The following is a 24,814-nucleotide window of genomic DNA, read 5'->3' as shown; positions in this document are numbered from 1 at the left end:
GTTTGTTGTTGTTGTTTGTATCGATCGAGCGAGACGTTGCTGCTGCTGCTGATGTGGATTTGTAAACCCTCTAGCAGTACGCCAATACTATGTGGTCCATACTATATGGTCTGTACAATATGGTCAATACTACATGGTCAATACTATATGGTGCGTACTATATGGTCCGTGCTATATGGTCAATACTATATGGTCCGTACAATATGGTCAATATTACATGGCCAGTACTACATGGTCAACACTATATGATTGATCAATGTCTATGGTCAGTAGTTTACGATCTGGATGTATCTCAAGGATGATGCACGTCAATACAAGAACTTCTTGCATTGAGTTATTGCACCGTCGTTATCCTTTGCTTAATATTCGACAGAACTAGTGCATCGTGTACGATGTGATGGGTTCGTCGGCGTGTGTGTGTTATAATTGGTAAAACGTCCTTCTAGATTAAGTGACGCTTACTTGATATAAACAGTGCACAGCACAGTAGGATCTCAAATGAAGAAGGGGCATTGCTCGAAACGTCGTATATTACACGTGTACCTTTTAAGGAATGGTTCTTGGACAATGTGTTCCATTTTTTCTTAAAATCATCTATTGCTGGGTTAGCCGTGTGGTGTATTGGCTGGGCGTCGGAACTATGAGTACGAATCTGATTGCTACTAACACATTTAACTCTGCTGTACGCCGTATGGACCTGACATCGTTGTGTCTATTTGTGTTGTGTTCTCCCTTGTGATGGGACTGCGTAAGATGAACGTTGAGATGTATAAGTGGCACGGGGGTGACCAATACGATCTGAATTGGCCTGTAACTAAGGTAGGCACTGCTAAAGGATTGACATGTATGTGAACATGACGCATCAGCTGTTCTATATACCTGGTCAGCAATAACATTACGAGCGGTACGCGTGCTCTCGATTGAACACTGCCGTCTACGGAGGCGGAGGGGAGGGGTTAGAAAAACGCTCATCGACTCGTCTTACATTCCGCTGTGCCACAATGCCTGTGCACGTCCACAGTCGATGCACCTGTACAGGTACATCGACAGCGGGGTCATTCCGGGTCATTCATTCGGACTGGCCCCAATTTCCCGAGGCTATATCCACCAAAGACAAAGATCCCCCGTATAGCCTGTAACAGACTGTAGGGGCAAGTGCTGTTAGCGAGCACCTTTGAGGGCCGCCACGGCACACGAGGGGGTGGGTGGCCAACACCACGCCGGCCCGCCTGCCTTTGTCTCCCTCGTAGCGATGTTTATACACCGCACCAGGTACTCATTTGAGGCTGAGTCGACCTAGGGGATGCCCGGGACCGGTTCACATAATCGTCACAGGGTGTTGGCCGTGAGCGGGAATTGAACCCGGGTCGCCGGGCTCCTAGCACAGCGCGCTAACCACTACACCCACCGCTCCCCACAATGCATCTACCGCACCCCTACACACGTACCCTCCTATCTCTCCGTGTGTGTATCAAATTTATCCTCGCGTGTCCGTGGTGCCAGTGTCCCCAAGGCTTCGTTTGGTATTTTTTTCTTGGCGACCCAACCGGCGTGTCCCCCCCCCCCCCGCACAACGCCATGTCTCACGGTTAACTTTAATTCACGTACGGAAGGGGGAGGGGGTGTGTGGCGGGGTGGGGGGTGAATTTTTTTTAAAAAAATAATAAAAATATTCCCCATTCGCTATAGCGCTGCTTGCGCGCGTGCTGAAATTGTGCGCATTAATCACTCCCAGAACGAACGGGGGGGGGGGGGGTAGCCGCGTGGACATCGCGGCGCGGATTTCCGTGCTGCTTCTGGAGCGTGAATGCCGGCGAGGCGAGACACCGCGGGTCGCCACTGCCACCGACACAGCGCACGGCGCCTGCCGGCACGTCGGTGATTATGGCACGTGATTACTGGCGACCCTCCGATCACATTTTTAATAGACGGTTAATGATTGAAGGGCTAAACGCACTGAGAGCCACGTACACTCGGCCACCACCAACAACAACAACCACCACCAACATCAACAACCACCGCCACCACAGCAAGGCGGCGCGTCTCGGGTTTCTGCGCGACATCGCATGGCGGTGAGCGTGTTCATTCAAAGTGGGTCAAGCGATGTGGGGGGAGAAGGCAGCAAACACAACAACAACAAACAAGCTCTGTAATTATATATTTTAAAAAATGGGAACGTGCGAAGAAATTGGCATGTTTATAAGATTTGTTTTTTTTGTTCAAGATCTAAAGAGATACCCCATCGAATGAGATACGCCACGAACTCTGCATCAACGTTAAGGGCTTTCGTCCTGCGCGGTGAAAGGACTTGAATTCTTCATTGAAACCGTGACGAAAAAAAACCCAGTGATTTGGTTATGGAGCAAAACGTCGTCTAAACCGGACCACATTGTCTGTCTCTCTCTCTCTCGAGCAATGCCTTACATCCTAAAATGGCCGCACAAAGCAGAACCTGTGCCCTACTCCATCCCTCCCTCCCTCCTTCCCTCCTCGCTCGCTCTCTCGTCTCTCTCTCGCTCGCTGCACCGTTCCGGACACAGCAGCTCACGTGCTGGGGAATTTATTCCGACGGAGTGCGGGAGAAGGGACGGGGAGGGAGGGGGGCATCAGCGGCGAGCAAAGCTTGCTGCCGCCTGCAAGTGAATTCTCATCAAGTGCGACACCCACACCGACCCACCCCCTCCTCCTCACACCCCGATGGCAATGCGCGTGTTCCCTGGCTGCGAGTCGAGACCCCCCCGCCCCGTATCGGTTCACTGTTGCCATCTGCTGGATGACGGTGAACGATGCCGAGAGGGAGGCGGGCGGGCGGGGTCGGGATTTAAAAACGCCTCTCCCCTCCTCTCCAGCTGCATGCGGCAGGCAGTGGCCCCCCACCCCACCCCACCACCTCTTCCCCCGATCGCTTTTTAGCAATCGGCGTCTCCGCCCGCCGCGAGCCGCAGTGTGAAGGGGCTGCGCGTGGCGAAGCCCCTTGCCCACTGCCGATGGGTTGTGCGCTCGTGCCGGCGGCCGCAGCGAGAGACGTCATCGCGCTTTGAGATTTCGGGGCACGCGACGGCGGCGGCTAAAGGAGACGTTGAAGAAACATTTCGTGGGTGCAATAATGCAGGGGGGTGGGGAAGTTCGTGGGTGCCATCCCGACCCTGACGCCTGTTGTGTATTTGGAGTGCGCGTGTCTCTATCTCTCTTGTCTCCGTGGCCGCGGGGATTTTTTTTCTCCGGGTCCTCCGGGTTTTTCATCCACATTTAGAATCAACATCACGAGTTTAGAGTCTTTGGCTGCTATGAATGTCCACGCAATGATATGGCACTTCGTTGAGCTATCATTTGTGGACAGGTCGCTTCTTAAATAAAACATCTATATAGCTCAGTGGGGTTTGCCTGGTAGAGAATAAAAAGACATAAAAAACAAAAACAAAGGTCCCACCCCCCCGTATAGCCTTGACATACTTTTGGGGCAAGTGCTGTTGACAAGTACATTCTGAAGGCCGCATACGGTACACGAACGGGGTGTGTGGCCAGCACCACGCCCGATCAGGTCCTCATTTGAGGCTGAGTCGACCTAGCGGAGGCCTAGGACCGGATCAGATAATCGTCACTGGTGTTGGTGGCCGTGAGCGGGAATTGAACTCCGGTCGCCGGGTGCGCTAACCACTGCGACATCGGCTCCCCATGCAATGTAATACACACACTCACTCACCCATGCCGTCATCTGTATGCGTATTGCATTCAACATCATCAGCTGGAGCAGCATCATCGTCGTCGTCACCCTCGTATCTCGAGTTCCGCTTCATGCGATTGCAATCATCTTCACCATAATCATCGGCCACGATCAATCCATTGTTGGACACAGGCCTCCTCCTCCTCCAAACCCAAAGCCCTCACCGCCATCTCTCACGATCTGTCGACATGATTATAATCCCACAGGCCACCAACGACATGCGCCCATTGCTTGTTGTTACGGTATTATTGAAACATATCTCCAGTGTGTGTGTATATATATAACAAATACTGGAACGGGTCTCAATTGATCGTTCTACTTTTACACAAATGATGTACACATGCTAAGAATTGAAGCCTCTGGTTGGGACACAGGAAGCAAGGGGGGGGGGGTCATTTTTTTAGCTGATGGACTCGAATGTAATTTTTTTTTTACAGAGAGGCAGCGGATCGCTTGCGTGCGCGGTGGGGCTTTATTTGTTTATTTACGGCGGTATATTCAAACGTCCGTGGTGTGTTTGTGAAATAGGCCGGGGTGGAGGGGTAGTCCGGCCCATCCTGCTCTTTGCCAAGGGATCGGCTTAGCCTCGCTTCAACGTATAATGACAACGTCGCCTCTTCGTGAGCAATAACACACTGGGGGGGGGGGGGGGGGGGTGGCGAATGTTTTCAGAATTAACGAATCGCGCACACACACACACACACACGACTCGTTGACGAACGCAGGACGTCCGCACACGGATTGTACCGACGCGTGGCGCAACGGGCGAGTTCGGTCATCGGGGCGGCGATGCGTTTCTGAAATGTGCGACGAACATCGATTGTTCGTCCACCACAGCCGTTTTACGTCGTTTCGCCAATACGTCGTCACTTCATTGATACCGCGACCTGATGTGCGTCGCCTCGAACCCCCAATAATCACGTTCTGCTTTACGTTTGTATTTTTTACCCATGATGCTCAAAGCCAACGCGCGATTATGAGTTTGCGTCCGGTGCTGTGTTTTTTTGTGCGCGCTATAACGTGTCGTTATAGCGCGCACTGTATGGGGAACTGTCCTCTGGCCATCGCGACATGGGGCACCACGAAAGCGATACAAAGAAGTCTCCCTGAAGAAGTCCCTCACCGCTTGCTGCATCGATCACCGTCAGTGGGCAACACAAGCAGCTGATCGCAACTCCTGGCGGCACACAGTCCACCAGGCCACCTCCTTCTTCGAAGATACCCGCAGGGCCCGTATGGAGGACAAAAGGAGAAGGAGGAAGAACCATGATCCCTCAGCACCCATCCCAGATCAGACCTAGACTTGCAGCAGCTGTTGTGGCAGGACCTGCTTGTCCCGCATAGGCCTCGTCAGCCACCAGCCTGCTGCAGAAGACGTGGGTGTCCTTCCTAGATCTTCGTTCGCGAAGCCAAGCCATGATGATGATAACGTGTCGTCCCCATCGTTTAAATGGAGCAAACTTATCAAGAACTCCCTGTGCTCTATCAGCATTCATTTTACGAGAACGACCCTTTGCTGGTGAGACCCACACAATTTGTTGTTTCGCTAGCAATTTGGTGCGCACAGCCAATAATGGGCCCATGGCATAAACGACCACTCTCATTTCGACGCGAAGAGACACAAATGAAAGAGTTCCGTTCATCCTACATACATACCCGTCAACCCGTACGGTTTACCCGTATTCTTGTACAGGGAAATGTAGTTTTGGGGTTCATACGGCGTACAGCCGTTTCAATGCAAGCAAAAAAAATATTTGTTGTGTATTTGTTTGCGTTCCTCCCTTGCGATGGGACTTTGTAAGATGAACGTTGCGATGTATAAAGGGCACGGGGTGACCACTACGTTGTGACTTGGTCTGCAAATAAGGTAGGACACTGACAAGGTGGGTTGTTGACAGCTGTGTAGTGCTGCATTCTCTTTCACCACCATCACCGCCAACAACAACAACAACTGCCGCCGATCAAGTTTCAAGTTTCATTTATTAGGTGTAGCCCTGTGAGCCATTCGGCTCTTGAATCGGGTGCAACCGCAACAAACAAACAAAAAACATGAACAAGAAAACATCTTAAAGTGACTATGTGCAAACAGAAAATCCAAGAAAAGACGGCAAAATATTGCAGAAAAAGCACCGTACACCAACGCTGTGTGCAAAAATCCCAGTGGGATAGAATCGTTGAGCCGGCGGCGTCACCCATCAACTTACCGCGCGAACAATCACCACGTGCGCGCCTTGCCACCACCACCACCACCAGGCGCCCTCACCCCACCCCACGTGCTGCAGTCCCCAGCGTTCGCCACGAGGGTGCGCGCGCGCATCACGCCGAGCAATTAATAATTAATATTTAACATTTAATGAGATGCTGACGTGTGGTGGAGGAGAGGTTGGGGCGGTGGGGGAGGCAGAACTCCGCGAAGACGATGACTTTGGGAGGAGATCGGGCAGCAGAAGCAGCAGCGACGGCGGTTTAGGGGAGGGGATGTATCCAGCAGAGGGCTTAGAATCAGGGGTGGGGAACGTCCGGCCCGCGGGCCGTATGAGGCCCGCGAAATCATTTGGTGTGGCCCTGCCAAGGCAACCGCAGGCGGGACTCGAAATTCAATTAATCTAGGAGCTGGAAAAGCAGTTGCGATTAGCAGCAACATCATCAATAGCAGCTAACATCACCACGCCTCGCCAAACAGAAGCAGTTCCAGCCATCACATTAGGGGTGAGTTAATAAAATGTTTGACCAAATATAACAGGGTAATTTTTAAGTTGATAATTTTGTATGGCCCGCGAATGATGTTATCAATATCCAAATGGCCCTTGGCAGAAAGAAAGGTTCCCCACGCTGGCGCTGGCTGCTGTGACGACGGTGTGTGGCGCAGTTTTAGAGTTGGCCGCGTTTAAGACAGGCTGACGAAGACATCAATGCCCCCCTCCCTCCCTCCCCCACTGATCAGACTGTTGGGGCAAGCGCTGTTAGCGAGGACCGGTGAATAATATACTCAAGTCACGAGGTGTGAAATCCACAGCAAGAACCAAGAATATAACAAGACACTTTTAATGTGCTTGTTGTTGTCCATCCTACACGCGTGTCCATTTTGCATGCTCCCTATTCATATTTACGAAAGACCTATTGGCTATTGATATATTGAGCCGCTGTTTTTAAATCAGTGATGATCGTATTCTCCAGATCACAAGACGCACCTCAAACTTGCAGCCCGGTGACTATTCGGTGCTACAGCTTCGGTGACATACAAACTCCGAGCGGACTGCGAGACGCAACTCCAACTGTTGCTTGAAAATACAAAGATACAAAGTGCGTCGTAAGAATTTCTGAAAGACCTATTGAGCTGATTTTCGGTACTGTATGTGTATATACACACGTGATTTATCGACACATTACATTTCGGTTATTAAACTCACCACGCTTACCAAATATGGGGGGATATTCTTGATATGTAAAGTCACGTAGAAGGGAAACAATAAAATAATAAAAAAAAATTAAACAATACAATGCTCACGACGTTTCGACTGCAACACAAGCAATCGTCATCAGGTGTGAAAAACACGGCAAGAAAATTTGAAAAAAGTGGCGGTTTTATTATTTTAATTTTATTGTTTTCCTTCTACGTGACTTTACCGAAAGAACCAAGAATATGAATCCCTGCAGTCACGAAAGCTTTAAATCAAAATATATGGTGGTGTCAAATTCGACAGTCACATGGCTGGGGCAAGTCCATCCGTATAGGACAACCGATGGTGACCGATCACAAAGCGGTGCTCATTTGTATCGACACACTCCGAGTGGTGGGATGGTGTTACTATAATCTCTTCCACACAAGTGAACTCTACCACGTGATTCTTTGCGCACGTTTCAGCGTATGGCGATTCACGCGATTGTCACGAAGCATTCAGAAACTCCGGGGTAAGGGGCCGTCCATAAATGACGTCACGCGATTTTGAACGATTTTTTTACCCCCCCCCCCCGTCGTCACACGGCGTCACAAAAAGTCAGACCCCCCCCTCAAATATGACGTCACAAAGCTCTGCCTCCCCCCCCCAAAATCGCTTTAAACTATTGTCATTTTAGTGCGAATTTAATGTGGCGCTGCACTCTGATGTTGTAGGAGTGTTGTTATAACAATTCTATATCTATTTAAAGTTGCGCATTTTGATGTGACGTCACATTTCTCAATCCCCCCCCCGCCTCGTCACATATCGTCACAAATGTCTGACCCCCCCAACCCCCCAGGTGCGTGACGTCATTTATGGACGGCCCCTAAGGTGAATGGTAGAGATGGTCAAGGATGGCCAATCGCGTAGAGATACACGGCAAGTGATCGCACGTGACATGGGGGGGGGGGGGGTGGCCCTGTTTGCAGGAGGCAGTACAGCAAGCAGGCGGGTGGCAGTCTCCGTGCGAAGCGAAATGTTTGGGGAGTAAACCTCGGCCAAGGCGAGGGCTTTCCAAAAACATGTCAGTTCCCTCACCACGTGAAGTGATAATCAACAAGGAAATAGCAGTGAGCCAAACATCTCTGCTCGACAAATAACTTCGCTAACTCACCGCGCCGTTTCCGTGACGGGAAAAAAACTATTAGCAGCGGATATGTTTAAACTAATGACTGCCTGAGTTCGACTCCCGTCCACGGCTAACATTAGTCGCCAAAGCGATATCTGACCCGGCCAGTGAGCCTCCCCGAACGACTGTTCTCCCTGTGCCCGCCCTTCACTAACTCTCATTGACCAGCGTGGTGAAGTATGGTCGAACAGCCCTCGAGACCACAACGGCGTTGTTTGAGGCCTTCGTGTCGAAATTGGATTTACACGGAGGGGCTGTAGGAACAGAATTGTTGAAAACAAAAAACCAGATTAACCCGCGGGAGAAGGCTGCGGTTATGTTTTATAATGCCAATCTCGGCCTGGTTTTTGGTTTTTACCATCCCTCCGTGTACGCAACAGACACGCATGCCACCAGCGCGCGCATGCTATAGGGCAATTTTTTTTCTCCCAAATGTTAAAAGGTTATTGCTTCACCGCGACAGGTTTGTGTGTATTTACGGCGTATATCCTCCCATTTAGTGCACGGCGCGGGGACGTTAAAGTCTTCTATAAAACCCGTGACGGCCACCAACCAATTCGCGCATGTGTGCCAACAGCAGCCCAAGGTCGTCTTGTCATCACAGAGACAGACTATTAATATCGCACGGAGACGATCCCACACTTAGCCCCTGGACTGCTGCAGTGTGGACTGTTGCGGAGTTATTGGTGCGGAGCAGTTGGGGGGGGGGGGGGTGGCTGTGAGTAGCAAGAGGCGGGGGACTGGGCAGCCGCCTCAGGCGTCCCCTGCCAAGCGAGGAGCCGAAATTGTCGGGAACGAAGCAACCATTGGACGGGCTGTTTGCTCCACGCGTTTGGTGGGACGGTACCGGCGCCGCAGTCAGCGAGGCGGCGGGGTGAGGGTTTGGACTTTGGGTGCTGTTCTCAGCAACGGATTCGTGAGGTCAGCACCACGCATGGCTGGACAGCTTTGTCGGTGTCGATCGTGCACGTGACGTTCTATTTCAGGCTGAGTGAGTCGAGGTGAAGCAGACAACGGGGTTCAGATGTTAATGTTTTTTTAATGGGCATTTCACATATCCGGCACTTGCAGAAAATGGTGTGCTTGGAGGCTATGGGGGGTTGGGCACGATTTATGGGTTGGGTACTCGGGGTTAACAATAACCCGATAAGGCGTAGGTAGGCGCGTTTTGGATATCAACGTTGAAAGATGGTGCATCGTCTGGTTTAAAACCGGCACTTTGCAATTGCGGTGTAGGCCATGCGGATCGGAACACAATCAGAAAAAACAAATGTCGCCTGGACTTTCAATACAAGCCACTGCGTGCGTAGCATGCTAGGAATTCCCCATGGCATGATAGGACGAGCGACGTGGGCGTTCTGAGTAGGACGTGGCAAATGAATCGTTGCAGATGTATTAAGAGGGGGTGGCGATGGGTGGGACAGGAATTTGAGTGGGCACCCTGCCGAACAAGGGAGCAAACGTCGAAATCCAAGTGGCGGTGATGAGATTGTGACAGTGGTCCGTGGATGACACGCGTCGACTGTGTAACAAAGGGGAAGAGCAAAATTCAAGAGGAGTGGTGACGATGAGCACAACATAGCCTCTGCAAAAGCTGTGGGATCTAACAGAAGGAAGGCTGTGCTGTGGTATTAGCAGATATGACAAACAATGAAGAATAGGCCGACCAGTAATGGATATCTATTTGTAATGAATATGCATAAATTAACCCAACCCATCTAGGATTTCTCCACAACTCTGGCAGTCGCCTGATGATGCCGGTTGTAATTACTGGCGAAACTAGAATTCTGAACGTCGTGGGTTTAACTCTCCAGCACACCGGTGTGTGCTGTGCTCGTAAATGACTTGCACGTTTTGTTGACGTGGCAACCCTTACTAACTGGCTGTGTCGAGTGGCCGCGGGTTTAACGGCACATTTGTATTTACGCAACCTCACCCCAAAACCTCTATTATGGATAGTGAAGACATCTTGACTTGTAGGGGCAGTATACAGTCTAATGCAGTATATACAGTACACATAGCCGAAGACCCCCTGTATAGACTCAACAGACCTTTGGGGCAAATGCTGTTAGCGAGTGCCAACGAAGGCCGACATGGAACACGAGGGCGTGGGTGGCCAGCACCGCGCCCGGCCGCCTTTATCTCCCCACGGATGATGTTTACATACTGCACCAGTTACTCATTTGAGGCTGAGTCGACCTGGGGGAGGGGGCAGGACTGGCCCAAATAATCGTGGACCGTGAGCAGGAATCAAACTCGGATTCTGAGATCATCTGGCTCACGCACTCCATCACAGCACCCATCCCTGTGTGTGTGTGTGCGCGCGCTGTTAATGTTATACCGATGTCCATCACGTCCTAGAGGATAAATATCACTGGGTGCATGCACCCCCTGATTCAACAACACTCACACACACACACGCGCGCGTGCAGCCCTATACACCCATGCAATCACACGGGGCACACATGGGCCAGATCGCTGCGAAATTGATGTGTGCTTACACGGCGCAAAATGTAAAGGCATTCTCTTCTCGAGCAGCTTAGCTAGCCAGCCAGGCAGCCCATCAAGCCAGGCACCCACCCAGCCCTCTCGATTGCCAGTCAGACTGCCAGTCAGCCCAGCAGCCAGCCAACCCAGCCACACGATCAACCATCCAGTAAATCAAAAGTATTTAAACTCAAATTTGTATTTGTTTATTTTACCAGGTAAGACCCACTGAGCTATATAGCTCTCTTTCAGAAGCGACCTGGCTACAAATGATCGTCTTTGGGTCTTTCGGTAAAGTCACGTAGACAGGTTCAAAGAAAATAAGAAAAAATAACAAAAATCTCCAACGTTTCGATCGCACCAAAAGCGTTCGTCATCAGGAAGAGGGGGTTAGCTTCTTCCTTCCTACGTGACTTTACCGAAAGATCCAAAGAATATTCCTGCAGCCACGAAAGCTTTAAGTCAAGGTACAAATGGTAGCTCAAAGAAGTGACTTATCACGTGGAAATGTATAGCAACAAAATACTAATATCATCCATAACAGTTGTTTTGGGGGTTAGATCGCGCAAATATATAAATATATATGTGTCGTTAAAACCCGCCACATTTATATATTTACGCGACCTAACCCAAAAACCTCTATTATGGATGATATTGGTCGCGAAAGCCTACATGTTAAACTGACTATAAACACATGTTTTATAAATGTGGAGGGAAAACCCGGAGGACCCGGATTAAAAATCCACGCGACCACGAGGAGAGCGAACATGCAAACTCCACATACTTAATACAGGCATCAGTGTCGGGATTGAACCCACGACGTCCTGTATACCAGGCGAGGTAGTTAACATCTGGCCACGGCGGCGAGATGTTAACCAGCCAGCACACCAGCCTGCCAGTGAGCTAGTCAGCCAGCAAGTCAGCAGACAACCTATAGTCTAGTCATCCAGACAATCAGCTAGTCATCCAGTCACTCAGCCAGTCCATCACCAGCCTGTCAGCCAGCCAGACAATGGACTACCCACTCAACCAGCAAGTCAGCAGACAACCTATAGTCTAGTCATCCAGACAATCAGCTAGTCATCCAGTCACTCAGCCAGTCCATCACCAGCCTGTCAGCCAGCCAGACAATGGACTACCCACTCAACCAGCAAGTCAGCAGACAACCTATAGTCTAGTCATCCAGACAATCAGCTAGTCATCCAGTCACTCAGCCAGTCCATCACCAGCCTGTCAGCCAGCCAGACAATGGACTACCCACTCAACCAGCAAGTCAGCAGACAACCTATAGTCTAGTCATCCAGACAATCAGCTAGTCATCCAGTCACTCAGCCAGTCCATCACCAGCCTGTCAGCCAGCCAGACAATGGACTACCCACTCAACCAGCAAGTCAGCAGACAACCCATAGTCTAGTCATCCAGACAATCAGCTAGTCAGCCAGTCATTCAGCCAGTCCATCAGCCAGTCCATCACCAGCCTGTCAGCCAGCCAGGCAATGGACTACCCACTCAGCAAGGCAGCTCATTACGCAGCCAGTTGTTACGTCACCCAGGAATCCTCACTATCTATGCACACAGCTTAGTGTTCGGCCAAGCTGTTTAAGGAGCCCAAAGCACGAGTTTATTGAAGGTGGAAATTGTCAGTGGCAGGAACTCTTTGCTCCAATTTGCCCACCTAGTTAGCCGGATAAATATGCCTGCGTTACACGACATCATTCTCTACTGTTTGCTCTCACGTGCATGCTTCCTGCCTTCACTGGGAAGGTGAGGTATGGTCAAGTAACCCCACAAGGCGTCCGGAATGCCACATCCAGCAGTGGATTGACAAACGCACCGCACATGCGCGTGCATCGTTTTGGGTCTCAATGCCCTATCGGATCCATCGGTCACCGACGTTCTTTATTTAACCACATGGACGCTCATGGAGATGTATAATCTCCTGTGCACGTAGATAATGATGGCAATGTCTTTTAACCAGGATGACCCATTGAGTATCGTTATCTCTTTTACAATTTTCTTCTTAATAAACGTTATCCGTTCACGACCATGTGAGTTGCGGTCTATAATAAAATAACATTCGTAATCGAACATCACACCTCGAATTGCGCAATTTCGCCCGCCCAGCCCCGAGTCTGAAGACAGAAAGACCGTGGCCTTAAGGGAGACATCAGACGGCGGGGGAGTTTGTTAGCCCATTAAGCTCATCCCCCCCCGTACTTTAAACACCCCGCAACGTACACATTAGCACGTCAGCTGCCGCAACTCGACGCCCAGAGTCACGCCAGCAGAGTGCTCCTCCCATTAATGTATCAAGGCTGTCCGTCAAATTTTTTTTTGAACGACACTGTTGTACAACGCCTAAGGCTGTGTTTTGTGAAATGAATGAAATCATTGGTTCACGAAAAAATACGTAGATTTGAAGAATTATTTGGTCGTTCCTCTTCCCTCCACATCACCTCGCCCCAATGGATTCGATCGCCGCTGTCGGCACCGCGCCATGAGACGGAGAATCCATTTGGAAATCTCGCACAGAGGTCCGCTCCGTGTGTTTTGTTTGTTTTTACACGCTTCTTATTAACTCACTCTGTCTGTTGTTGTTGTTGTATCCTCAAATCTTGTAACTCAATTTTAACCCACCTCCCAATGTGGTATCCACCGCAAACTTGGTATACTTATGTCATACTGATGGCGATACTATATTGTATCGTAAAAATGTTTTCACATTTTTTATACGTTATGTTTCGGCTTGGGTCTAATTGTCACATGGTCAACTGACGTTGGCTGTAATTGGCCACGGTCCCATTACGTTATGGCAAGCTTCGGGGCCAGTTCCTGGAGTCGTGAAGTTCTTCCATTACTAGCACATTTCATAAAAGCGTGTTTAAAAAAGTTTTTTTTTTTTAAATATGACTTATTAGTCGCTAAGCTCGGGAACCCAAAAGCTCGGGAACCCAAAGGCCCCAAGCATCAAGCGGCCGGCGACAAACAGCGCTGTCAGACGTTTCTAAAACGCCACAGACATCGTTCGCACTCGTCCCGAGTCGAGCGAGGTCCTCCACTGTTATGAAGAGCTCGGGGGGATTGCGCCGTGGAGCAGTGGCGAGGGAAGAAGCAGAAAGACAAACGTGTGTGTGACCTGCGGTGTGGTGAGTTTGATGAGGAGGCGAGCGACTGAGTGTGTGAGTGAGTGAGTTGTTGTGACCTGTGGGAGCGGTGGTGCAGCGGTTAGCGCGCTGCGCTACGAACCCGGCGACCCGAGTTGGATTCCCGCTCACGGCCAAAATCAGTGACGATTTATCTGAACCGTTACTGTGCCTCCCCTAGGTCGACTCAGCCTCAAAATGAGTACCTGGTGCGGTGTGTAAACATCGCCACTGTACCGTTCCGGCCTTCATAGGTGCCACTCACTAACGGCACTTGCCCCTACAGTCTGTTAAGGCTACACGGGGGATCTTTGTCTTTTGTGCAGTGTGGTGGTTGAACGCAGCGTGGATGAGACGACACCGGCCAGCCTGTGGTAGATCGAGGCCTCGGCACGGGTGGAAGGATCAAGAAGGGAGGTTCAGGGGAACAGTCGGCACGGTCGTAGCGATAGGGAACTGGCCGGCATTGAGCGAGTGACCGGAGTGAATTAGTGCAGAGAATGTCTGCAAAATAAATATTTTGAATAGGACTTCCGAAACATCATTTAAGTGGCCTGTTGCATCCTTCGCACATTGGGGGTGGTGGGAGGGTGCGTGCACTCTCCCACACACTCTGCTATGGCATTGCCAAAGGAAAAACTGAGACGTTTCATTCACCGAGCTGGAGTTTAGCCAAAATTAATTGCAAAACAAAGTGTGTTATTTTGCGTGTGCAGCCATCGTTGATCGGGCTGAGATCATCAACTTGAGAATCCAATTTCATCACAAAATACACAACGCCTCCTCTTCCCACATTTATCTTTTTTCTTTACGCGAGTAGTTTTTTTTATTAAACAAAACAGTCCGTGACCTTCGTCTGAGAGTGCATCTCATCAGCAGGATTTCGTTCAATAACGAGCAAGCCCTTGCCCAGTGTGATGAGCGTTTCAACAGGCCTCGCTCGAACCATTGCGAGCGAAGTACCCGATGTTCATAGGGGCCAGAACCCTTCCTGGACTTGAGCCCATGGGCTCTATTGTAGCGTTGCCTGCCCGCTGTGGACTCATAGATGGAGGAAGGGGAAACGGCTTTGCCAAAAGAAGTTGGAGAAAAAGCGAAGTTGTGCCAAGCAGAACGGAAATGTTCACGCCTGCACTGACACAGAGAGGCGGGATGCGGAACGCGTGGGGATTAGCGAACTGTGCAGAGCGAGCCACCAGCATATTGACCGTTAGAAAAGGGTAACAAACAAAAAAAACTCGTGCGCCTTTTGGCGTCATCTGGTCCAACACCAATGGAGACTGGGCTCTAAGAAAAGGTGTCTCGGGTGTGGACCAATCAACTTCAAGGACAGTGCATATCATTATCATCATCAGAGTTGTTTCTTTTTGTTTGCATTCTGACTGCTTGTGTTGTGGTTATTGCAAACATGATGCCTTGTATAAAGGTGTCAGTTGTTGTACCAGTTGAAAGGGTAAAAACCTATTACTAAAAAAAACTCAACTCCTCAAGCGCCAATATGACGATGTATCTAACGTGTGCACGTTAATGCCGTTTGCTTACAAAGTGAGATTTAACAAAAATACAAACAAGTAGCGGCCAGTGGAACCTCTCAATTGGCGTCGCCCGAGGCAGCGATGGTAACTCCACGTTACTCTAACGCGGCATGCTCATTGTGATGTCCTGGGCAGCTGCTCCTCGGGATTATTTGTCCGGAAAAGTTGTGGGGGGGGGGGGGTGGCCATCTCTCCCCAAATCGTGAACGGTCGCCTGCGTCCTCCGTCGCAAAGCGAGACGAGCGGGCCACGCACTTCTGTCAGCTGGAATACAAATCGTCGTTTGACGTCACGTTCCCGTTCTGGCAACGTTCAACAAGAAAGAGAGAGAGAGAAAAAAAATGAAATGGCAAAGTTTACAACACGACAACAAATGTTGGGGTGGAGCGTTGACGCAGTGCGCTGTTCCGTGCACTGCGCTACCAACCCAACGGCATGCGCTCGATTCGCGGCCACAGCGCACATCGGTAGAAGTGGAAGTTCCACATTCCTAACAGCGGGTAACAACACATCTTTACCCAGAGACAATTACCGCTGACTTCACACACGCACGCGACAGAGAGTGGCGCTCTATTTACTGACCCCGCAGGGATGGGTTAGGCTGCGAGTGCACTCCCTGAATGTGGATTCGAAACGCGTCGTGCTTCGCGACTGTGAGTCACGCGTTACGATGCCAACACCGCCGCTGTTTACTTACATGCTATTTTCTTTTCCAAAAAAAAAGTTTGTCTGGCTGGCTCGCTGGCTGGCTCGCGTGGTGGGTTGCGAATTTGAGGTTAGAGGAAGGCGCGTGGAGTCACAGCGTCTTGAGCTGTCGTTCGAGCGCTCCGCTCGACTCCTCGGGGACCCTAAGTTCGAATCCCGGCCACGGCTCGCATCGGTGGTGATTGGTAACCGAATCTCATTTACTTGATACAGCAAGCGTGGCTGTGACGGTTCCACCTGAAGACGGAATCTTGTGTTGCCTCCGAAACGTCGTGATTTTTATTTTATTTAACTTTTATTAATTTTAATTTTACATGTTTTACCTACGTGACTTTATCGAAAAAACCCAAGAATATGAACCGAACGGGTGTTGAACCCTCCTCCCTCTCGTCGGCAAAGTTGCCGTGGTGCAATGGTGAGCGGCACACTGGGCTTGCAATGAAGAGGTCAACCAGTTCTTTCTCCCGGCGCGGCAGTAGCAACAAGGGACAAGTTTCTTGACCACCACACCACCCTCCCCCAAGGGGCCGTCCATAAATGACGTCACGCACCTAGTGGGGGGGGTCAGACATTTGTGACGATGTGTGACGAGGGGGGGGGTTGAGAAATGTGACGTCACATCAAAATGCGCAACTTTAAATAAATATAGACAACACGTTCTACTTAATTAAAGACTTTTTAATAAAAAAAAATTGGGGGGGGGGGCAGAGCTTTGTGACGTCATATTTGAGGGGGGGTCTGACTTTTTGTGACGCCGTGTGACTAAGGAGGGCGGGGGTCAAAAATCGTCCAAACCCGCGTGACGTCATTTATGGACAGCCCCCAATGCCTCTGTCCACCCCGCAGTATAAGTTAGTGCACTCCAGTTAGCAACGTATTGCGGGGTGTGGGATCCTCCCACGTGTCCCAAGACGTAAAGTCCAAGCGCGGAAAAGTAGACCGAATGCCCCCATCCCTCTCGTGGCGATCCTTAAGGCCAGCAGCGGCGCGGACAGGTAATTGCAGGGCCTGCACCTTTGCCCGCCCTCCCTTCACCACTCCACAATGACCGGCGCACTGAAGTCACAGGAGCCAGCCACCCCATGGACACCGTCCACGAGTAGACGAGTGGAGCGACTGACAAAGGGGGGGGGGGGGCGGGGGGGGCGTTACACAACAGAGGGTGAGGTGGGGGTGAGATGGGTGGGATGTTTATTGTCTTTGTTATTCAGACGGAGCGCGCGCGTTGGACATTTCCGAAGTCGCCTTCCTTAAAACCAAAAGTGAAAGAAGCGCCTCGACCGTGCCTGTCCCTCCCTCCGCCCTCTCTGCGATCCGCCCCTCTCTCCCCTTAAGCCAAATCCATTCCCTCCCTGCCTGCCTGCCTTACTCACACAGCCGCATCATCAGCAGCGCAGCCAGTGAAGTGTGTTGTTGACGCACTCGCAGACAGACGGACGGACCGCGCGCGTGTGGGGACCTCTGTCTGCTTGGGTCGTGGATCTCCGCCGGGATGAAGATCACCATCAGCAGCAGCAGCAGCATCTTCATCATCTGGCTTGCAGCCGCGCTCTGTGGAAGCCTCGGTGAGAACGACGCGTGTCCAACTTTGATCGACAACACCCAGTGTCGTTCTTGCAAGTGTGGGTGATCGCATGGCTGCGGTGATGATGATGATGACGTGTCTTTAAACAGATATTGTTGTTGTTGTCAAGCAGTTCTTGTTTTGTTTCGAGCTCTGTAGGCGCGTGGAACGAGCATGCTCCACTTAGTAAACCGTGTTTGGATCATCATCACCATTGTCGTCACCAGCCAGGGTCAGTTCACTGCTGGATAGAGGCCTCCTCCTCAGGCTGTCTCGCGTGATCATCCTGCGATGTGACAATAATCCTGGACACGAGACGATCTCACATCTCTCCGTCTCCGCCTTCCATCCCTTCGCCGTCATCCGTCAACGATTCTTGACCAAAGCGGCCAGCTGCGACCTACGCTCGCGGCGACAGTGACCTGGCGCACACCGACGTTCGAATTAACTTTCTTCTTATTTTTTTTGTTAAATCATCTTAATTCGTTCGCGTGCGTTCTCCGATCCACGCGGCATCTTCGTTTCTGTCGCTCGATGTGCGTGCAAGGGTCAAGCATGGTGTCGGCGCCTCTTGTTGGTTTGAGTTTTTACTCGCTTCGTGATGCGCACGTTACGACGCGTTGGTGACACGTGCGCGCGCGCGTTGGTGACACGTGCGCGCGCGCGTTGTCCCGTCTTTAAAATGTATCGTCACATCGCGACCGAAAGCTCAGAACGCAATTAAATACGGTAGTTAACTAATAACGTCTGGCGCAAACGATGATAACACTCAGGCGCAAACTTTGAACAGATGTCGCACGAGTCCACACATTGCTTCCATGACGTGCAAAGTGCCTGAACGACGGGTTTATACTTCGATTTAAAGCTTTCGTGACTGCAGGGATTCATATTCTTGGTTCTTTCAGTAAAGTCACGTAGAATGGAAATAATAAAATAATAAAAAATACTTTTTATTATTACTTCCCTTCTACGTGACTTTACCGAACGACGGGTTTATACTTTACTTGCCGCTGCGTAATGGTGAACACGCCGGACGTCAAAAGGTTGGCCGGGTTCAATCTCCGGGCGCGGCAGCTGAACACGAAGCGCGATTTTTCTCAATTTCCACCGGTCTCGTGTCCATCCAACGCGGCGGTACAATGCTGGGTAAGAGCCATGCTCGCTCTGTGACCGGCAGGTAGCGTGCGGTGGGGCAAAGAGTGAGTGGGCACTGCCAACCTCTTCCTTAGACGCCTGTGCTGTAAGGAGGTGGGGAAGGGAAGGGGGGCTTCTCTTCCCATGGGCCCCCCTTGCAGTGGAGGAGACCTTGACTGTGTCAAGCGGTGGCACGAGCGAGTAATTGCAGGGCTGCGCCTTTATCTGGCACTGATAGAGTACAGGAAGTGCATGAGACACGTGCGCGTGCGTGTGTGTGTGCGTGCGCGTGTGTGTGCGTGTGTGCGTGTGTGTGTGTGTTCGTGCGCGCAAACTGAATGTCCAACAGTATTGAGAGACGTGGTTCCACAATAACCGCAGAAAATGCCGTAATGTTACATGCCAAGATCGCGTGTTTATTAAACTAACATCATTTGAGTACAGTAGTAGTCATAAAAAAATAACTCCCCATGTTTGTATGGGGCTGCACGGCGTTAACCAACTTAACACGATGACAACAAGACCCCCCCCCCCTCCCTTTGTGCCCCGTCGTGTCGCGAGTGTAAGCTCACGAAGCAGATTAACATTTCCTAATCGACGAGCACTGCGATCCGGTTATTGTGAGCAAACCACTGCGTGCGTGGTCTGTTTGTTGTCGCTGCTGTTGCGATGAATTAAATTCGGGCGTTCTCGGGAGCTTCAAGATTACGCCTGAAAATCCCCGGCACGAGGTCAATGATGACACCCCTACCACCACCACCACCACCCCCCCATCATCCACGGATATCTCTCCAATGATTGTTGCGTGGGGTTCCCGTCGTGCCCGCGGTACTTTCAATATCTCATAAAAGCAGGGCAATATTTATCCGTATCTGTGTTTTCTTTTTTTAAAAGTATTGTTTGTTGAAGGTCTTGCCGTGGGTGAGGGGGTGTCGAGGCATATGCGTGTTGCTGTTGTGTGTGTGAACATCGCTACGCGAGAGACAAAGGCGACCGGGCGTGGTGTTGACCACCCACCCCCTCGTGTGCCGTGCCCTTCCTTCATAGGTTGCCACTCGCTAGCAGCACATGCCCCAACAGTCTGTCAAGGCTACACGGGGGATCTTTGTCTTTGTGCGTGAACAGCTGAAGGAAGCACAGTCGGGTGAGGACTGTCTTCAGATGCCGTAAGAGAGCCAACAGCTGTTGATGTCCGTAACGAACACGGCAATAGCACGCGAGACGAGCCTTCATGTACGCAGCCACTCGCTGTACGTGAACGAAAACACAGATCCAGTGGCAACCCACTTGGGATGAAACCCGCTCATGCAAACGGGATTGATACCGTGCCTCCACACATTGCGGATTGTGAGCCTGAACCCTCACCCATGGCAAGGAGTTGGCTCGGCCGAGACCGATTCGCAAGAAATGATTGCGTGAGTCGACTCGTTGTCTTTCACGTGTAGGAGATGGAGGATTTTCTTGTTGTTGTTGTTGTTGTTGTTTTTGAACTGCGGAGGGGTTCTCTGCACTTTGAATATCACCCGTAGCCCCCACTGATGTCTTCTTCACACACCCTCCCCCCCCAATGTGTGCAGATACGACTGGCTATTGTATGTAGAGTGTGTAGGTGTATATTGTATGTAGGGTGTGTAGGTATCTATTGTATGTAGGGTGTGTAGGTGTATATTGTATGTAGGGTGTGTCGGTGTATATTCCTAGAAAATACATTTCTTTTTTTATGGAGGTCGATAATTTTTGTAAACCTGTTGGATGAACTTTCTACCCCGCCCCCGACATCTGGCGGGGGGCGGGGGTGGTTCCTCTTTCTATAACTTTTAGATGCAGGCTTTCTGAAAGACTCTTTATCATTTAGTTGACAAACGATAGGCCGGGCGTTTTTAATTGATGAGTTATCACAAACAGAGCTTTTGACAATGAGATTTGGCCCAGCTGGGAGAAATCAAAGCACATCTCGAGATTTAGTTTTTCTACTCACGACTAGCTGGTTGTCAGTGAGCTTTACTTACTCTTTGGAATTTGATTAAGTATCACACTCACCCGAACAGTATCCAAAACACTGAGTGATCAAATATACGACAACATCTTGGGACTCAGCATTTTTTAAACTCTCCAGGACGTGAACTTTTATCGCCCTAGATTTTTTAAAAACTCCAAAGAGTGTTTTTTTTTCGTTGTCCGTTTTTTTATGGTTCTGGATTTTACCATTGGTAACCAGATGCAACCCTACGTAGACTTCTAACTAACTATTTAAATTTGACCACTTAAGGCCCACTGAGCTATATATAGCTCTTATTCAGAAGCGACCTGGCCACAAATGATAGCTCAACGAAATGGCTCACCACGTGGACATTTATTGCAGCTAAATACTCTAAACGCACGTTTATAAACGTGACCATACCTGTGCCAAATGTTAACTCTCCAGGCCATCTGGAACGTCTTTAGAGGTTTTGCCAATCAGGATGGGCCATGTACAGCATATTGCTCACAAGAACACACTGATTTTTAAAAAAACATATTTCGCGAGAGGAAGTGCCAGTCACTCTTTTGTAGATTTGTTTATTTTTTTTTGTTCAATGCTGCAGTTAGTCCAATTCGGTACGTTATTTCACCACGACCTAGGCTCAACTTGCTGCCCGTTAAAAGATGTTCTGTCCAATGCTGTTTTTGTAACTAAACGTAATTAGTTGGATGACGTGGTTTGAAAAGGGTCGCCACATGTCCTGCATTTCCCAGGATCACCCTCTTTTCATGGTAGCTATTCTGGGAAATCTCTAAATCTTCCCGCGACATTAAAAGTCTGGGTTTTGCTATAATTTGTGCAAAAATACAGCGGTCGGGACAAAATACATTTACACGCACAACAGGCCTCTGCGACGCCGGGTATTGTGAGATGTAATTTTGCCTCTGCCCCCCACAATCGCGTCCCAGATTTCTTGTGACCGCGCAAGAGGCGGGCGGCATCCTCGGTCTTGCGAACGACTCGGGGTCAGAGCGCGGCGCGGGCCACCACGAAGCGCCGTTTAAAGCAAACGACGTCGGTGGCGACGAGCGGCGTTTCGACGCCACGCCGCTCGCTTGAAACGACGCAGACCCCCGCAACTAGACGTCGCTTCCCTCTCTCCGTGCGTGCGCGGAGCGACGGGGCACATCACCGAGCTTCCGTGATCTGACACGACAGTGACGACGATGACAACCGCGAAAAACAAACGCAGCAGCGAGGTTTCTGTTCCTCTCCACGTATTGGGGACGGGAGGGGGCCTTCCAGACTTTACCACTTATATTAAGCAACAACAGGAAACAAATCATCGACCAGTTTCTACCCCTTTTTGGGTCTCCTCAACAGAGCCAGCCTTGGCTGAACAAATACCGCGCTTACTGTATACACGTCACTATTTCAACTCTTAAACTTTTTTTTATTTTAACAGGTAAGGCCCACTGAGCTGTGTAGCTCTTTTTCAGAAGTGACCTGACCACAAATCATAGCCCAACGAAGTGGCTTACCGTGTGGACATTTATAGCACCCAAAAACACGAAACGTACGTCGATTCTAAATGTGGAGGGAAATACTGGAAAGTCCACACCACCACGGGTAGAGAGACGTGCAAACACAAAATATACAGCAGGCGCCAGGATCGGGATCGAACCCATGACCTCCTGCATGCCGGGCGAGGGAGATAACATTTTTTGGCCAAACATTACAGTGCAGGACCCTCCTTGTAAGAGTGTCTTCAGACTCAAGCGAGGCTCTCCTGGAAAAATAAATAAACTGCGGTATTATCATATACGCGTCACCATGTCAAATACGTAAATAAATGCATGCCATCATTATTGCCATTATATTTGTATTTGAGACAATGTCACAAATCACATCTTTACGCGATGTTTCGTTGAATCGCTTCTTGTTGTTGTTGTTGTTTCTGATAAAGCTTCGCCACGACGTGTTGGTGAACAACGCCCGGATGCTCCGACAGTGAACGAGAATGTACAAATACTGTCATGTCAATTCCACGCGATCTCGTGTTTACGAAGAGCGGACTATCGCTCCGCACAAACACTTTGTGGACGCCTCGTTCTACCGCTTGTCTCAAACCGCCAGAAATATTATCCACGCAGTGCCAACGGTTTTTGGGCAGCTGCCCTTTCCCAGAATTCATAGCCCCCCTCCCCACGCACGCAGACCCACCCACCACCACGGTTCTGTGTGCCTATTTCTTTAATACTTGTTTTTTTTGGGGGCAGTGAAATAAGCACGTGACATTGGCCACGGCTTGGGAAATGTTTCTCTAAATGGCAGTCCCGACGGAGCCGGTTTCATTTCACGACCTGCGTTACGACATCCCCACAGACGCGGTTTTTGGGACACGACAAAGCAAAATGGAAGGAACTCAAGTTTTATTGTTGTTTTCAAACTTACGCGAGAAAAGCAGACGTAGTGGAACAATTTTTTCCCCACCATCATCACCATGAATTTATTCTGAATACAACCATTGTTTTGCTTCCCACGAAGTTGTATTCGTTTGATCTACCGTATAAAGATGATTGGAAAAAAATCGATCGCAACAGCCACAAAGTCGGTCGGCGCTTTTGCTTACTCAGATGAGTATCGGTTGATGATGATCTCTGTGGTGTTGGTGGTGGGCCTATGGTAGAAATTACACAATCCCAAGGCAGGAACAACATATCCATAGAACTATAGCTTGACTTTTGTCAATGGAAAGAGAGGTGATGGAAAAAAAAATATCCAGTCACCCACTTGCATGATAATGAAAATGTTGTCTCTACTGTATGTATCTTGGAGGGAAAAAAATCTTGAGCTTCAACAATAATCTTCATGACCATCCTGCATTGGAATGTTTAGCCAATTTTAGTTAAAATAAGGAACATTTGTCAATTAACTATGAGGCTCTGGGATAATACACATTGAAGGGAGCTCCATCTCTGCGTGTGGACCGGCAGAGAGGAGGAGGCAGAGTGTTGTGAGTTGTGTAGCAGCTCTGGGCTGTAACCCAGCATTCGTTTAACAAGTCTCACTCTGTTCATGAGACCCAGAATGTCAATGTCAGTCCGGCGTTTACTCTGTAAAACAATTGCCACTTGATAATATTGCTCTGTAGAGTCAAAGCTCTGTAAAGACTGATGGACTGCACAGACCTTGTTTATGTAACGCGTGTTGACAACACAGAAACGTCTGCGTATGTATGCTCGCACCAATATAACTCACGGGCTAATCCGGCTTTGCAAACAAGGCTACCCAGAGGTCAGACAAGGTCAGCCTTGGTACGGATCGCGTACACACCGGAGACACCCACACCGTGGTTAACACGGGGACGTTACATTCTGGGGACTGACGTCAAGTAGAATTACGTGACGATACACATACTGTGCTGCGTTTGTAAGCACCTTTCGTCAGAGGTCGCAAACGGGTTTTGATTCCTTACCCGTACCCGGCCACACCAGGGTCGCAAACGGGTACCTGTACCCGTACCCTACCCATACCCGGCCGGGTACGGGTAGGGTACGGGTATCGGGTACCTGATTGCGACCTCTGGGATGAAGCCATGTTGCAGGCGCGGGTGGGTTGATTCTAGGAACTTGAATTGTGAGAAGAGACAAGACGTTGGGAAATGAGTGACAAACAGTTACTCACCAGTGACTCACGGTCTACCCGTACCCGTACCCGGCCGCACCAGGGTCGCAAACGGGTACCCGTACCCGGTCGGGTATCGGGTAGGGTACGGGTATCGGGTTCCCGGTTGCGACCTCTGCCTTTCGTACTGTGATGACCAACCGCTTTGCCGATGGCGAATTCTACGACGAGACCTTCGGTGGCCTGTGGTGGCCTTATTCTGGCTCCTGCGGGGGGCTTTTCGATGCTTCGCACCTGCCACGTCGCCCCCACCGATGTCCGCTTCTCCCCCACACCCCCCCCCCCCCAAGTTGTGCAGATACT

At 50.2% G+C, this 24,814-nt stretch overlaps 1 protein-coding gene across 3 annotated transcripts in view; it reads left to right on the top strand.

The window, feature by feature from the left end:
* The window catches only part of LOC144935543 (lactadherin-like), a 143,957-nt gene that overhangs the window by 83,757 nt on the left and 35,386 nt on the right, over nt 1-24,814 (top strand). For 2 of the 3 annotated variants that reach the window (XM_078862302.1, XM_078862303.1), the window contains exon 2: nt 17,592-17,728. In XM_078862302.1, the coding sequence (XP_078718428.1) occupies nt 17,592-17,728 (137 nt within the window). Of the gene's footprint in view, nt 1-17,045; nt 17,159-17,591; nt 17,729-24,814 lie in introns of those variants that run through there. The other variant, XM_078862304.1, reaches the window with a different exon arrangement.

Source organism: Lampetra fluviatilis, chromosome 13 (assembly GCF_964198595.1).
Source record: "Lampetra fluviatilis chromosome 13, kcLamFluv1.1, whole genome shotgun sequence".
Taxonomy (NCBI): domain Eukaryota; kingdom Metazoa; phylum Chordata; class Hyperoartia; order Petromyzontiformes; family Petromyzontidae; genus Lampetra; species Lampetra fluviatilis.
Note: the sequence above shows the minus strand (reverse complement) of the source record. Positions and strands in the feature narration are given on the sequence as shown.